Source organism: Acomys minous (assembly GCF_964271855.1).
Source record: "Acomys minous genome assembly, chromosome: 5".
In the NCBI taxonomy this organism is placed as follows: Eukaryota; Metazoa; Chordata; class Mammalia; order Rodentia; family Muridae; genus Acomys; species Acomys minous.
This window is the reverse complement of record NC_140494.1, coordinates 56,536,859-56,550,917: the sequence shown is the minus strand read 5'-3', so window position 1 is coordinate 56,550,917 and position 14,059 is coordinate 56,536,859. Positions and strand designations below refer to the sequence as shown.

General features: G+C 42.5%; 1 protein-coding gene across 3 annotated transcripts in view; it reads right to left on the bottom strand.

The window, feature by feature from the left end:
- The window catches only part of CDH6 (cadherin 6), a 142,301-nt gene that overhangs the window by 27,399 nt on the left and 100,843 nt on the right, over window positions 1-14,059 (bottom strand). For all 3 annotated transcript variants that reach the window (XM_084781524.1, XM_084781522.1, XM_084781523.1), the window contains exons 3-5: window positions 8,273-8,567; window positions 3,968-4,087; window positions 1,278-1,445 (exon numbers count right to left, since the gene is read on the bottom strand). In XM_084781524.1, the coding sequence (XP_084637650.1) occupies window positions 1,278-1,445; window positions 3,968-4,087; window positions 8,273-8,567 (583 nt within the window). The remainder of the gene's footprint in view (window positions 1-1,277; window positions 1,446-3,967; window positions 4,088-8,272; window positions 8,568-14,059) is intronic.

Below are 14,059 nucleotides of genomic sequence, written 5' to 3'. Positions count from 1 at the left end.
GGAATCTAGCCAGCTGGCTACGTATTTGGAGAATAAAAAGATGCAACTTTTCCCTATTGATCATTTGGCTCTCCCTTGTGAAGGAAACCTGTATTAGCTGGTTATCTTTTTAAAAAAGGCCACAGTAGAGTAAGCAGGGTTTCTTCTTCCTCCAGCCCTTCTTTCCTTTTTGCTCTCTCTTTCTCTCCCCCTTCTCCCATTCCTTCCTTCTTTCCTTCTACTTCTTTTAAAAAGATGTAAATATTTTTTTAATTCCTCTGTATGTGTGTATGCCTGTGTGTCTGTATTTTATGTATGTGCAGGTGGCCGTGAAGGCCAGAAGAGGGAGTCGTATCCTCTAGAGCTGGATTTACAGGTGGTTGTGAGGTTGTGAGGATCCAGCTGAACCTGGATTCTCTGCAAGAGCATCAAGTACTTTTACTGGCTTGCTGACTCATCTCTTTAGTCCCCCCTCCTTTTTTTTTAAATGGGGTTTTCTTAAGCAGGCATGGGACTCTTTATGGATCGCCAGCCTAGAAGCTGCCACAGCTGCCCAAGTGCTAAGATTATATGTGTGAGTCACCATTTCCAGCTACACTTTCTACTTAATGATTCAGATGACCTTTTCAGGGGAGCATGGTCACAAAGACATCTATTTTTGAAGGAAAAATTGCATCACAACCACTTCCCGCTTGGGTGATTGGATGTACAGGTTTAGCATGATGCTTGAAAGGAAGTCAGCATTGATGGATGCTGTTTTCTCACCTGATCACGGCAATTAATGATATCTGAGATGCTTTTCAGTATCTCAATTAACCATAATATAGAAAACTATGTCTACAAATGGATCAAGCACGTAGCAAGTTCTATAGCTATGATTTTAGAAATAGAAAAATGATAAGTGCTTTCCTCGCAAAGCTTTGTGAGCATTTAACAGAGATTACATGCCTGATTAAGTTCACAAAAACATGAAGCCAACTTTTCCTAACAAATAGCAGCATGCTTATATACATATGCTTTGCTCAAGCAAATTTATAAGGGGAGTGAAAGTAATGGTGTTGCTTTTACAACAGTGGCTGCATCAGGAATCACTCTGCTAATTTCCAATGGCAGAGCATAAGCATTCACACTCCCTGAGCATAAGTGGTGTTTTTTAACTCATTTAAATAATTTTAATAAAAGTGCTGGTTCTTCCTAAGTCCAGTGCTTTTGACAGCAGTGCCAACAATGGAAATCTTCTTAAAGTTAAAATTTCACAAAAGCATATTGGAGAAACCCATTCAATCAAATGTCCCTACTCTGGGGGAAACGGGGTGGGTTGTCATTGACATCTGTCAGCGTGATGTTCACGGTCGTGGTCCCCGACAGTCCTCCCATCTGGCCGCCCATGTCCTTGGCTTGAATCACCACTTGGTACTGTTCTCTGTTTTCCCGATCCATGTTGAGCAACGCCGTCTTGATGATACCTATGGATGTAAAATTGAAATTCAGGAGTGGAAGGGGAGGCATTAACAGTATTTTATGGAATCATTTATTTATGCAAACAAATGTAGACTGTCACCCACGATATGCAAAACACTATGCAGATGTCACTGTGATATAAAGATGATTATACGCAGCCTTTCTACTGAAGGAAATTACAATCACACAGGGGGAGAGATACTCATTAAAAAGCCTGTAGTACAAGGAGAATGAAAACAAGTACAAGTCAGGGCCGGAGCAAAAGAGACTGTGGGTAGTACCACCCAAGTGTCACAGGATGACATTGTACGGCATGACTGGCATGTGGCATAAGAGGGCAGACCACACTTGCTGCTAGATAAAAGGCATTGAGGTGTATGCTGAGCAGATCAGAAAGCCATATGCCTGAGCTGACACCAGAGTCTCGCATTATCAACTTGGCTAATTGTTCCTCAAGACTACCTACTGTAATGACTGTGCTGCTGCAGGCTTTATAAACCACAAAACTGTGTGCAGAGGAAAATGCCTGTAGGTCCCTTCCAGCTATGATCTTGGGTCATCCTTGAGAATTTGGATTTTCTTACACAGAATGAGGGCATCAATTGGACCAATCCCTACAGTAGCCAACATTTTAAAGGTAGGTTAAAGCTGCCTCTACTATTAGGCAGCTAGACAGTAACTTGAAAGAATTTCTCAAAGTTTGCCTAATCTCTGAGAGTGTTTATGCTTAAATTAACTCTCTCTTAAAAATCACCGGAGTAGGCTTTGCAGCCCTCTCCGGTCTCACACTCTCAGGCTTAACCACTAATGAAGCTGAAAATATCTTTTCTTCCTTTTTTTTTTTTTTTTTTTTTTTAACAAGAATGCCTCAGACAACAGGTCAATTTTATTCCCACAGTCTTAGCTTCAAGGAGCAGGAGCTTTCTCTTCTCCAAATAATAGCTCTGCTCTATTTAAACACAGGAAATCACCTTAGCCTTTTGTCCTTTAAGTAGAATAATTCTAATTTTTCATTCTCATTGTTTTTCAACTCAACATTTTCTCTCTCCTTTGGGATTCTTTCCAGGCTCATTCACCTTTTAACCCGTGAACTTCTAGCTGGATGTAGTAACCCAGAAAAGCTCTGGCTTAACATAAAGGGTGTTTGAAAAAAATGTATGAAAGGAACTTGATTCAAAATATGTATAGAATCTACTGTACAATACAAATACTTTGTACTGAAAAATATACCGCTAGATAGCATGGCGCTTTCAACAGAGGCGCTTTTGTGTTCTGCATTATAGGATGCACCTGTGATCCATATTGTGGCTCGGCCTCAGCACCTACTTGCTATTTATAGCTTAGCAAGTACCCACGGTCAACGGTGGGCTTGCTCTGAGTTAACCACCTCTGAGCCCAGATGCCCCTGGAGAATCAGGCTTGATACCAACTAACTTTGACTACGCGTTTCAAAAAAGTGCTCAAACCCCAAACATCTACAAAATGAGAGAAGACAGCAAGAGATGACAATGAGAGAAACACAGGCATCACAGCAACATGTCTGGCCACCTGACCAGAGGGCAGGACTCAGCTCCAGAATGACTGGCTGCCTTTCTTATGCCCTTTCTCTGCCCTGTGATCTGCCAGTTGGAGATGAGATGGAAGAATGATTTTTTTTAAAAGGATGTTAATCAACCGTCTTCTCAGATTGCCAGCTCTCTGAATAAAGCAGTTTTAAAGATTCAGTTCTTGCCTATTTTCATTGGCATCTGTGACAGGCAGCAACGAGTCCGGCATTCTTGTTAGACTTTGCAGGGCACATTTTTAGAAAAAATAAGATGATGTAAAAAAGATTCCATACAGCAAGCTGATTTGTTGGACCAGGGATGGGTGGGACAGGATAGGTTAGACTATGACGTCAGAACTAGTACTACAACCTGTCACGGGTGTGGCAGAGCTATGGTTCAATTCTCACTCCTTATCTAAGCAGGCAAGCAGGAGTCTCTGTTCATAATAACATTGGCATCCGGGCTGAGACGCTGTCTCAACAAGGGTTTCCATGACCACTGTGGCCCGAGAAAGGGGATGGGACAGATTGTGCACAATTCTGCTTGGAAGTGACATGTCTCACTGCCACATTTTATTTGTGCAAATGTGTCCCGTTGCTGTACCTAGCTTCAGAGCAGAACAGAAAGATGTGGCACCATCAAGTAACCAGAACATGAGGAATGAGGACTCAGGATGAACAGGTCTAGTCACTCTCAGAGAGGGTCACTCTTTCTCAGCTTTCTGCAAAACTGGGTGGAAAAAGAAAAGGAATGACTCTACACTATACATACACATGGTGTGAAAGATTCATTGTCGTATTTCTTTACTAAAATGATCTGGATGCCATGCTTACAAATAAATCATTAGAGTTTGGCAGAGGGACACAAGGGAAAAAAATCTAATCATGCTGATTGTTTTTATTAAACAATATGCTAGCTCAGCTGGGCATGCCAGTTAAAATAGCAGAACATAGTCTAGGAGAGGCAGGAAGCATTCTAACCTGTTTCCGACTCCACAGAAAAGTAGGGCTGTCCCTGCAAGATGCTGTAGACAACTTTAGCACTGTTCCCATATGTTGGGTCGTCAGCATCAGTTGCTGTGACTTGGACTACAAATGTGCCTGTAATGACAAAAAAACGTAACTGAAAACAAAGAAGTGCATATAAATAATGCATGATCATAATTAATTAGAAACATTAAATTGTGTGTGTGTGTGTGTGTGTATTTGTGTGAATGTGATGGTTCACATATGTCACTATGCATGAATAGAGACCAGAGGACAACTTTGTACAAACAATTTCTTTCTTTCTTTCTTTCTTTCTTTCTTTCTTTCTTTCTTTCTTTCTTTCTTTCGGTTTTTCGAGACAAGGTTTCTCTGTGTAGCCTTGATTATCTTGGAATTCTCTTTGTAGACCAGGCTGGCCTCAAACTCACAGAGATCCACCTGCCTCTGCCTCCTGAGTGCTGAGATTAAAGGCGTGCGCCACCACCACCTGGCAATTTCTTTCTTTTCTTCATGTGAATTCTGAAGATCAAATTTAGGTTATCAGTCTTGGAAGCAAATATCTTTATGTCATCTTGTTGTGCTGGTTAGGTTTTTTTTTTTTGTCAACTTGTCACAAAGTGGAATTACTGGGGATGCAGGAACCTCAATTTACTTGCCTCCATTGGATTGGCCTATAGGTATGTCTATGGGGCATGTTCTTGACTGACAGTTGATATGGAGGGCATAGCTCACCTTGGGCTGTGCCACCCCTGGGCACGAGGTTCTGAATTCGTATAAGAAAGCAAGCTGAGCAAGTCATGGAGGGCAAGTCAACAAGAATCACTCCTCCATGCTCTCCACTTCAGTTCCTGCCTCCAGGTTCCCGTCTCGGTTTCCTTTGATGATAGACTGTAACCCGAGAGTTACAGCCTTTTATCGCAGCAACATAAAGTCAACTAGGGTACCAGCTTCCATGACAAAGGAGCAGAGAACCGCAGTACAATATATGTTGCTAGGAAGCCACTGATCCTTTACTTGAAAGGGATGGATGAGATTCACATCAATGGATGCTGTATGGGCTGGGTTAAAGAGAAGAGCAGCCTTGGGTGAAGGCGAGTCCTACCATCTCCTGTGATGGCATGTGACTGCACACTTGCTGCAAGGGGTCCTTCAAGTTACCTAGGACTAAGGTAGGTTCCCAGAGGCAATCAGCCTCTTGAATTACTTTGTCCACAGGAATTCTGTTAGGTGTCGTCTAGTGGGGTGGCCACTTGTGATTTTGGTAGCAGTCCTCTCTGCTCTTTCTTCTCTTGGACTGCAATGTGACTCACGAAGCCACAAATGCAGCAGCTGTTGTGATGTGAGCTATGCCAGCCTGGGGACAAAGTAGAATAGGACAGAAACCCACTGGGAAGCTAGGATCCAGATCAAATTTGTTCAAAGCTCACTTTGACCAGCAAATAGCTTCGCTGTTTGAACTAGCTTGAGTCAGGTTTCCTATTATGGGCTCTTCAAATATCTGATCATTCCAAGAGGATGAAAGATTTGAACCTTTAAAATGGCAGTTTAGACCAGATAAAGAGTTAGTAAGGGTTGGTGGTAGAGTGCATGTAGAAAGTTCTGGGTTTAACTCCCAATTTCAAAGAAACCTGTAGTCTCAGCCCTCAAGGAGGTAGAGTTCAGAGGATAAGAAGTTCAAGGTCATCCTATGCTAAAATGTGAGCTCAAGGTAACCTGGGCTACATGTTTAAAAAAACAAAACAAAACCAAAGCAAAACAAAAATTAGTTAATTACACTAAGATGTTGTAAAGACCTGAAAGAAGAATTTCAAATTATTAAGATTAAGCGTAGAAAGAAAGCTATAGTGTATTATGCTGACATTCTTACTGTGGGGATCCTTACCTAAGAACTTTGGTAGTGTTCTTACCCTTGTAAAGGCTATGCTAATTTCCTGTGTGTGTTTACATGCTTGTTATATGGGTGAGAAGTTCCCAGAAGACTCTCTGGTTCAGGGCACTTGCGCTGGCTGCCTTTTGAGATTCCTACCAGATGAGCAGTGGGTGTCCTGTCCTTGAAAAGGGCAGGGAAGTTCCATGCAGAGAACATGAGAGTTCTAAAAATGCTTTTGCAATATCTAGCCATTTCATTTGTTAAACAAATAGAGTGCTTGATGCTGGGGTTGGATGCTCTGGCTATCATCCTACCACACTGAGGTGTGAGGCACAGGACTTTCCCTTGCAATTTGGCAGGTTAAGTGGCAAGAGTGAGAACCTTTTGTGACTTTAAGGGAGAGTTAATGGAAGTTAACAAACACCCAAGGTCTTATTCGCATTAATGTAAGCTCTGTTTGCCTTTGGAGAGTGATTGTCTGGGCTTCTAAGCACCTGGTAGGTGCAGCAGCTGCAGGAGGGGCTCCACGCCTGTTTTCTTAGTTAATCCTCATGATTATTTCTCAGAGTAGGCATTTATTATTTATTTTTGTAGATGCAGAATTGGAGGATCAAAGAAATCAGGATCAGACAAATCAAGTAATTTGCCCAAGGCTACACTGCTGGCTATTAGTGGATACAGTTTCAAATTAGGAACTTTGGATAGTGAAGTTCTCTTTACGCCTTTGCTGTTTGTCACATTATTTTTATATAAATGTTCCCAAGACTCCTTTGTCTATGCCAATACTGACTTACAATAATGATGGATATCAATATTACCGTGCATGTATGCAAATTCTCTTGACATATATTTTGGGCTTTTCTCCAAGCATTTGGAATGTATGTTCAATTCTTCTCTGGCTTCGAAAGGGAGAGACAATTCCTAAGAGCAGTGCAGGGTGTGGGCCTGCAAAGCACATTCCAGTTGTTCTGGGTCATGCTGGTGACAAAGATAACTATCATTCTTTATTCCTTTTTTTCCCCCTTTTAACTACCTATAATAAAAATAGCCTTCGGATCTCCCCCCCAAAATATTCTTTAAAAATAATCCCAACCCCCTTCTTTTGCTTTCATGATGGCTTCAGATTTTTCTAATACAACAGAATAGCTTCAAAAATATGATGATTTCTTCTGGGTGTGTGTGTGGGGGTGATGCTTTATAGTCACTTCCGCAAATGTAATATTTTCCAGATTTTGAACCTCTGAACTCCACTATACCTTATATCTAATTGATGCAACCAAAGAAAAGCTACTCTGTAATTTCATCCTTTTTGAAGTTGGCAGAGAAAATAAAAACAACCTTTCACGTTAGTAGTTTTGAGTGAGTCACTGTGTCCCATGAAGTATTTTAAAGCTTCTAAGAGCGATAGCAACGGAACTTTCTCCTATCTTTAAAACCTGTTTACCTTCGTCTAGCTTAAACAAATTTAATCCACATGAATTGAACTTAAAATTGGTAGTGAATTTGTGCATAAAATATTAATCCTCTGTATTCAATCTTCTGGACGTCTCTACCTGTCTGCATATTGTTTGTGGATTTGAGGGAAAAAAAGCTTTCTTAGAATCTTTTCCTCAAGTTCAGTTGCTTAATGCAATAATTATTATTATTATTATCATCATCATTATTCTTATTTCTTATTAAACAAATTTCTTACTACTGTATATATGTGTATGTGTGGTTGTGAGCGCCATGGAATGGCTGTGGGGGTCAGAGGGCATTTTTATGGAATCCGGTCTCTCCTTCCACTTTCAGGAGGGTCTAGTATTGGACTCATCAGGCTTCTGAGGTAAGTGCCTTTCCCTACTGAGCCATCTTTCTGGCCCTGTCAGTGTTTTTGAGGATGGATTGTAAATACAGGCTTTTATTTTTAACTGGGAGGATTATCCCTTCCCCAGAGTGATTGTGATGCAGAGTGAGAGCAATAGGCAAGGCTGCTGTCCTCTAGTCCGAGAAACAGAGAGAGAGAGAGAGAGAGAGAGAGAGAGAGAGAGAGAGAGAGAGAGGGAGGGGGAGGGAGGGAGGGAGGGGAGGGAGGGAGGGGAGGGAGGGAGAGAGGGAGGGAGGGAGGGAGAGAGAGAGGGAGGGAGGGAGGGAGGGAGAGAGAGAGAGAGAGAGAGAGAGAGAGAGAGAACACAGTGAGGTGGCCTTGTTCCCTCCCAGCCTCTCCCTGAACCTTTCACGCTGTTATCACTATAGGAACTACCATTTTCTTAAAGTAGCCACAAGACAAGACTAGGGCGGCATTAGACAAGGGGGTGTACTTATGAAAAGGACATATGGTAGTTTGGGGATTTGGCTTCTAAATTCTCTCAATTCATTTACATTTAGCCGAGAGCTCTTCCCTTGGTGGGTGTGGAGACCCCAGTCTGTTGAACTTGCATGGCACTCACCAACATCGGCCATCTCGGGCACTGTGGCTGTATAAACGTCCTTGGTGAATATCGGTTCATTGTCATTGATGTCATGGATTTTGATGATAAATTCAGACTCAGGCTCTACGGGTCTCCCAGTTCTTCTGTTGACAGCTTGAGCTCGAAGGATGTAAACAGGTTTTTCTTCCCTGTCCAGCCTCTTGGTGGCCTGTATATCGCCTGTGTTTTCATTGATAATGAAGAGATCTCCTGCTCCATCTCCTGAAAGGATATATTTAAGTGATCCATCTCCTCTATCCTGGTCTGAATGTAACTAGTGTAGGGAAAAAAAAATTAAAGAAAGTAAAAGTCAAGCATGTGATCCTAAACTGTTTTTTTTTTAACCATGCAGTCTATGTTAATTGCTTGTTATTTGGTATTCAACAGCTTCTAAAGGAAGGTATGGCTGTTACTTACATAACCCTTCAATAGAAAAATACCACTCAGTGAATGTATTTCTTAATCATAGAATTTTCTAGAAGGAAAGGGAAAACTAAAGACAGAAGCAATTTTAAAAATCACAAGAACATGTAAGTTTGACTGGACTCCATCTTTTCACTATGGAGGTCAGATCCTGTGAGCAGACCCTGCTGGCCACTGTGCACACACACATCCTACAAGGTCTCTGCCATTTAAAAGGACTTTGGCATTACTTTCTCACATACTCTGGTGCCTCACCTTTGACCATGTCCCCTGGAAGGGGAGACCTGGTGGCACTCAGAGGAAGGACAGCAGGTTACCAAGAAGAGACTTGATACCCTATGAGCATATACAGGGGGAGGAAGTCCCCCTCAGTCACAGTCACAGGGGAGGGGAATAAGGGGGAAAATGGGAGGGAGGGAAGAATGGGAGGATACAAGGGATGAGATACCCATTGAGATGTAACAAGAATAAATTAATAAAAAAAATTTAGAAAAAAAAATAAAAGGACTTTGGCACTTGCATGAGAGACATCTGGGTATAGTCCACCTTTTGGTGAATTAAGGAACTAGGGAATCACCTTGAGCGATAGAGATTATAATCTGCTTTCTGGGAAGAAGTGGTATTTGTTTGACTGTATATTCAATTTAAAGCATCTGAGAGACCTCTTCAGTGCTGCTTGCAACAATGTCCCAGGACCACCTCACTGGCCATGTCCATCAGTTCCTTGGAACAATGGCATCTGGGATTCAGATTTTAGTAGGAAATAGGAAAAGGCCTTGTGTTATGCAGAGGCAGCCTAAAGTTGAAACTGTCTGCCTTATGAGGTAGTGAGGCCTGACCACCTCCTCCTACTCCCCAGCTCTTGAAAGCAAGCAAACGGGAGGAGATGACGATTCAGTGTCAGTGAGATGCTCCAGGGAAAAGTGTAGCATGTGGACCGGTGATGACCCTGAGAGGGAGAAGCGGTTCCTGTTTCCTGAACCAAAGATCCCTTTTCAGGGTTGACTTCCTAAATTCTTAACCATACCTAGATTTTCAGAATGTGGTTTGTTGCTATTGGAGGAAGACCATTTAACAGCCAGACTCTCGGGCATTGGTGGTCACAGACATGTAAGATACAGCAGAAGCTCCATACAGTCTTCCAAACAGAGGCGTCGGGTGGCAACAGTAACCACAGTAGGTGAACATCCATGAGCACTGACTGACACTGCATGAAAGGCTCCACGTAGCTTCTGAGAGCCGTGGTCTTCACCCTCCCTGCTGCTGCCACCGTTTGGTACCGTTCTCATGTTACAGCTGTCGCCCCAACCACACAGTTATTTTTGTTACTACTTAACAATTGTAATTTTGAATCATAATATAAGTAATCTGTGTTTTTCAATGGTCTTAGGTGAAAGGGTTGTTTGACCCCTTGGAGGGGTCTAGACTCATAGGCTGAGAGCCTCTGTTCTAGACTGCCGTCAGATGGACTCTCAAAGCAAAGAGAGACTCTCAAACTAAAAAAATACAGACAGTGATCTAAGCAGTTGCCTAAATGTGCGTTCCATTGAATATCTGCAAAGCACAGAGGGGAAAGGTTCTGTATGTTTGGGAAATACTCAATCTGCCTCTGTCTTGGAATCACCTACCAACATATGAAAAGCTATGAAGGGACACATTTCAGACTTTAAGCGACGTGACTTTGTTTAACTTGACTCTCCGGAACTTTTTCTGGTATGACCCGTGACAGCCTTCTCGCGAAGTGTCTTTTGTAATCCTGAGGATCTTTTATCTGTCATTGTAGAAACAGGAAGCCTAAAGTTCCAATTTATGTAGTGACTCAAAGTCACGCCTAGCTCAAGAGAGTCAAAGACCAGACTCTGATGGCAGGGAAGGTGCCCTGGAGGGTATTTGGGGCAATGTCCTCATTTCTACAGCAAGAGAGAGACTGTGTCCAGTACCACATAGCTACACCAAGTTAATCACTGAATTTTGAAAATGAGAATATTATTCATACAATTAGTAGCTTTGAAAGCAATTTGGCAGAAATAATGGAAGATAAATGTGGATGGGGAGGAAATTGCTTAGAAGTGAGACAAATGCAATAAGAAATGTAAAAACAGAGCAGTAGATGATTTGTGTAATGCGATATGCCAAGGAAATACCGAAACCGCCATGACATACAAAGAGCCACCAGGGAAAAGTTAGCTCACCATTGGCAGAGCCTAATGACTGAAGAGCCCTCTTAAAAAGCCATTTCATTAACTCATGAGTAAGGCAAGCACCGCTGCTGCCCTTTGGATGTGTGTTCCTGGGCAGCCGTGGTTGGCAGCTGTGGTTAGCCGCCTGCTGCCGCATTTGGGCTGAACATCCAAGTCCTACGAACAGGTCACATTCACTGCATCCCTCATCAGGTATAAGACTGCATCGGAGCCAATTAACCTCCCAAGCCAGGACCCTTATCAGTAAAATAAAGATAATAAGAGCTGTAGGACAAGCGGCTGTGAAGAACTAATTAGAGGCCATATACAAATACCTCATTAATTACCACATAAACATGCAATGAAAGCACGGTATGTGTTTCATGAATTATAAAGAGCCATCTGAGTGGAAGATACTGTACTAGCATTAGCTGTGAATTCATCATCAGCATGTTTTCGCTCTTCTTGTGACTTTGAGAACTTTGAGGACCCTGGAAACCCGATTTTGCTGGCACTTTCTATCTCTGAGGTAAAATCTGTTATGAAAAGCCAGTGTTCTCCTACCTGGTGGCACCTGCTATCTTTACACGTGATTTATTATACACTTTATTCCACTAGATTACGGACTCTCCTTGGCTGCATCTTTCAGCATTGTCAATGTGTAATTGTTGCACTCTTAGTTGGCGAATACCACATCCGGTCACAAGATTTATTCAGGTAAAAGTAATCAGAAACTTATTTTTAGCTGTCAGGAGGGACCATTGCCATGAATTATACTACAAACACCTGGGACGGAAGAGAGGCGGGGATGGGTGGGGGGGATGCCAGAAAGAGTGGGCAGGGACTGTGTTGCAGATCACAGCTCTGATTTATCAACATTTGAAAACTAGTTAGGAAATGCATCTCTTCACTCAGGCGTGGCCTGATAATAAAACAATTTAACCTCCTCTCTCCTCAAACCCCCAGCGAGAGCTTTCTGGGTCTGGCGTGCAAGTGCAATGCTGCGGAAACCCCCAACAGTGCCTTAGCCGCTCGTCCCCCCCCCCCCCACTCCCCTCCCTTCCGCTGAACACCCCTGGGGCCAGTTCTGCTCTCTATTCTTTGACAGAGAAAACAGAAGACTCCAGTGCCACAAGCAGACGCCGTCAGTGGTTTATCAAACACTTAGATTTTAATTGGGTTTTTTTCTTTTGTGATGTCATTCATCACGGCCACTGGAAGAGACAGGAGTTAAAACAACAACAAATAAAAGGTTGGAGGTTGCCCAAGGCATATTTTTGCTAATTTCAGTTTAATGTGCCTGTTTCATTACGTTTAATCATCTGGTTCACTTTTAACGGTTCACCATCAAGCAGGAATTAGCCACTCCCCACTCTCCCCCGGAAGTCTTATCTCACCTGTGGTGGGCAGGGTGTCTCATACTGTATAAGGCTTCCACCTGTAAGGCACTCAGACTCCGTTTCTCTGCTTGCTTTTATTATTAAAAAACAAAACAAAACAAAACAAAACCCACAAATGCAGTGTCTTGGAAAACAAATACAAGGATCTCTGTTTGTTGCATGGCCCCATGGAGGGTGTCACTAGGTAGTGGCAGCATCATTGCCTGAGGGGTTGTCCCTGGGAACGCAACACCCTTTTATCTGCCACATGGACCAACTCGCAGCTTAATTTTGAATTAAAGTCCAGAGCATAACATTACTTGTATAGATTTTTAGCAGCCTGTGAATCCAGCTGATGCTGCTACATTACTCTCACTCTTGTGCATCCTTTAAGTGGATCTCTGAGTTAGTGTCCACACTGCATCTTCCAAGCATGCTCTCTGTGGGAGCAGCAAGAGAGTCTAAGCCTAAGGTACCCTATATGGCACGCTCGGGTTCCTACAACAGTCGGAAGGGAGCTTACGGAAGGGACTACGTGATGGTCTGTGTAAACAGGACACTGAGGTATGGTTAACACCTTTATAGAAAGTAGGAAGAAGTGTGACCTTTTAAGAAAGGAATAGCTGCTCACCTGAGACATCCTAGGAAAATCAGAGAACAGCTACAGAAAACAGATGCTGACTCCTGGAGCTGGGGTAGGAAGCAGTGGCTAACGTAGCCAGCAGATGAAACATCATTTGACATTTGATCTTTGCTAAAATCCTGAGAAGTAATGAATATTGTTTTGAACTAGGATATGAGTCTATCATCAACTTGATGATGATAAGGCTTACTTGACTTTATGATACATGTTCATATATATTTATATATCCTTCTATATAATGCATTGTGGTGGTTTGGATGAGAATGGCCCCCAACATCTCATGTATTTGATGGTTTGGTCCCTGGTCCGTAGATTGTTTTGGAAAGGATTAGAAGGTGTAGACTTGGAGGAGGCATGTCACTGGGGGTGGGCCTTAAGGGTTCAAAAGTCCATGCCAGGCTGGGTCTCTCTCTCTCTCTCTCTCTCTCTCTCTCTCTCTCTCTCTCTCTCTCATCTCATCACAGCAATAGAAAAGTAACTAAGACATTTATCTACACAATGTAAATGAATTATTAATATAGTAAAGACTGGAGAGATTTGTTGGGTAGAGTTTATCTTAGGAAGAAATTGAACCCTGCTGGATGACAAGTCTTAAAAATCTCAATTCTGTATAGGACTGAGTAAATAAAAATACATTAAAAATTCATACTTTACATTTTACTACATGAATGTTAATGATTTTGCATGATTTAGCTCATTTACATCTGATAATTATTTCACAGATGACAAAATTGAGACTAACATAGTTGTGGCAGGGTGCTAATTGTTTTTCCAGTTCCTGTGAACTTTGCATTTTGGTAACAAACTACCTGAGATAAACTCATCGAGAGACTTATTTTGGCCTATGGATTCAGAGGGTTCAGTCCATATTTGCTTGACTCTGCTGCTTTGGCTCTGTGGTAAGTAGGCAGGGGAGCTACTCACCTCCTGGCTGTTAGGAAGCAAACAGGGCGAGGGTCAGGAGCTGCCATTCATAGACCTTCCAAGAGGAGGCAAGCTGCCAAGAGTTTGAGTTATTCACACTACACTTTATGTCGTACAGATTCTCCCAGGAGGCAGGGCCACCAAGCCTTTGACAAAGGGTCCCACCTTTTGTGTGTGGTGTGATGCCATCTGCAAATATTTGGGGCCCATTCCTGAC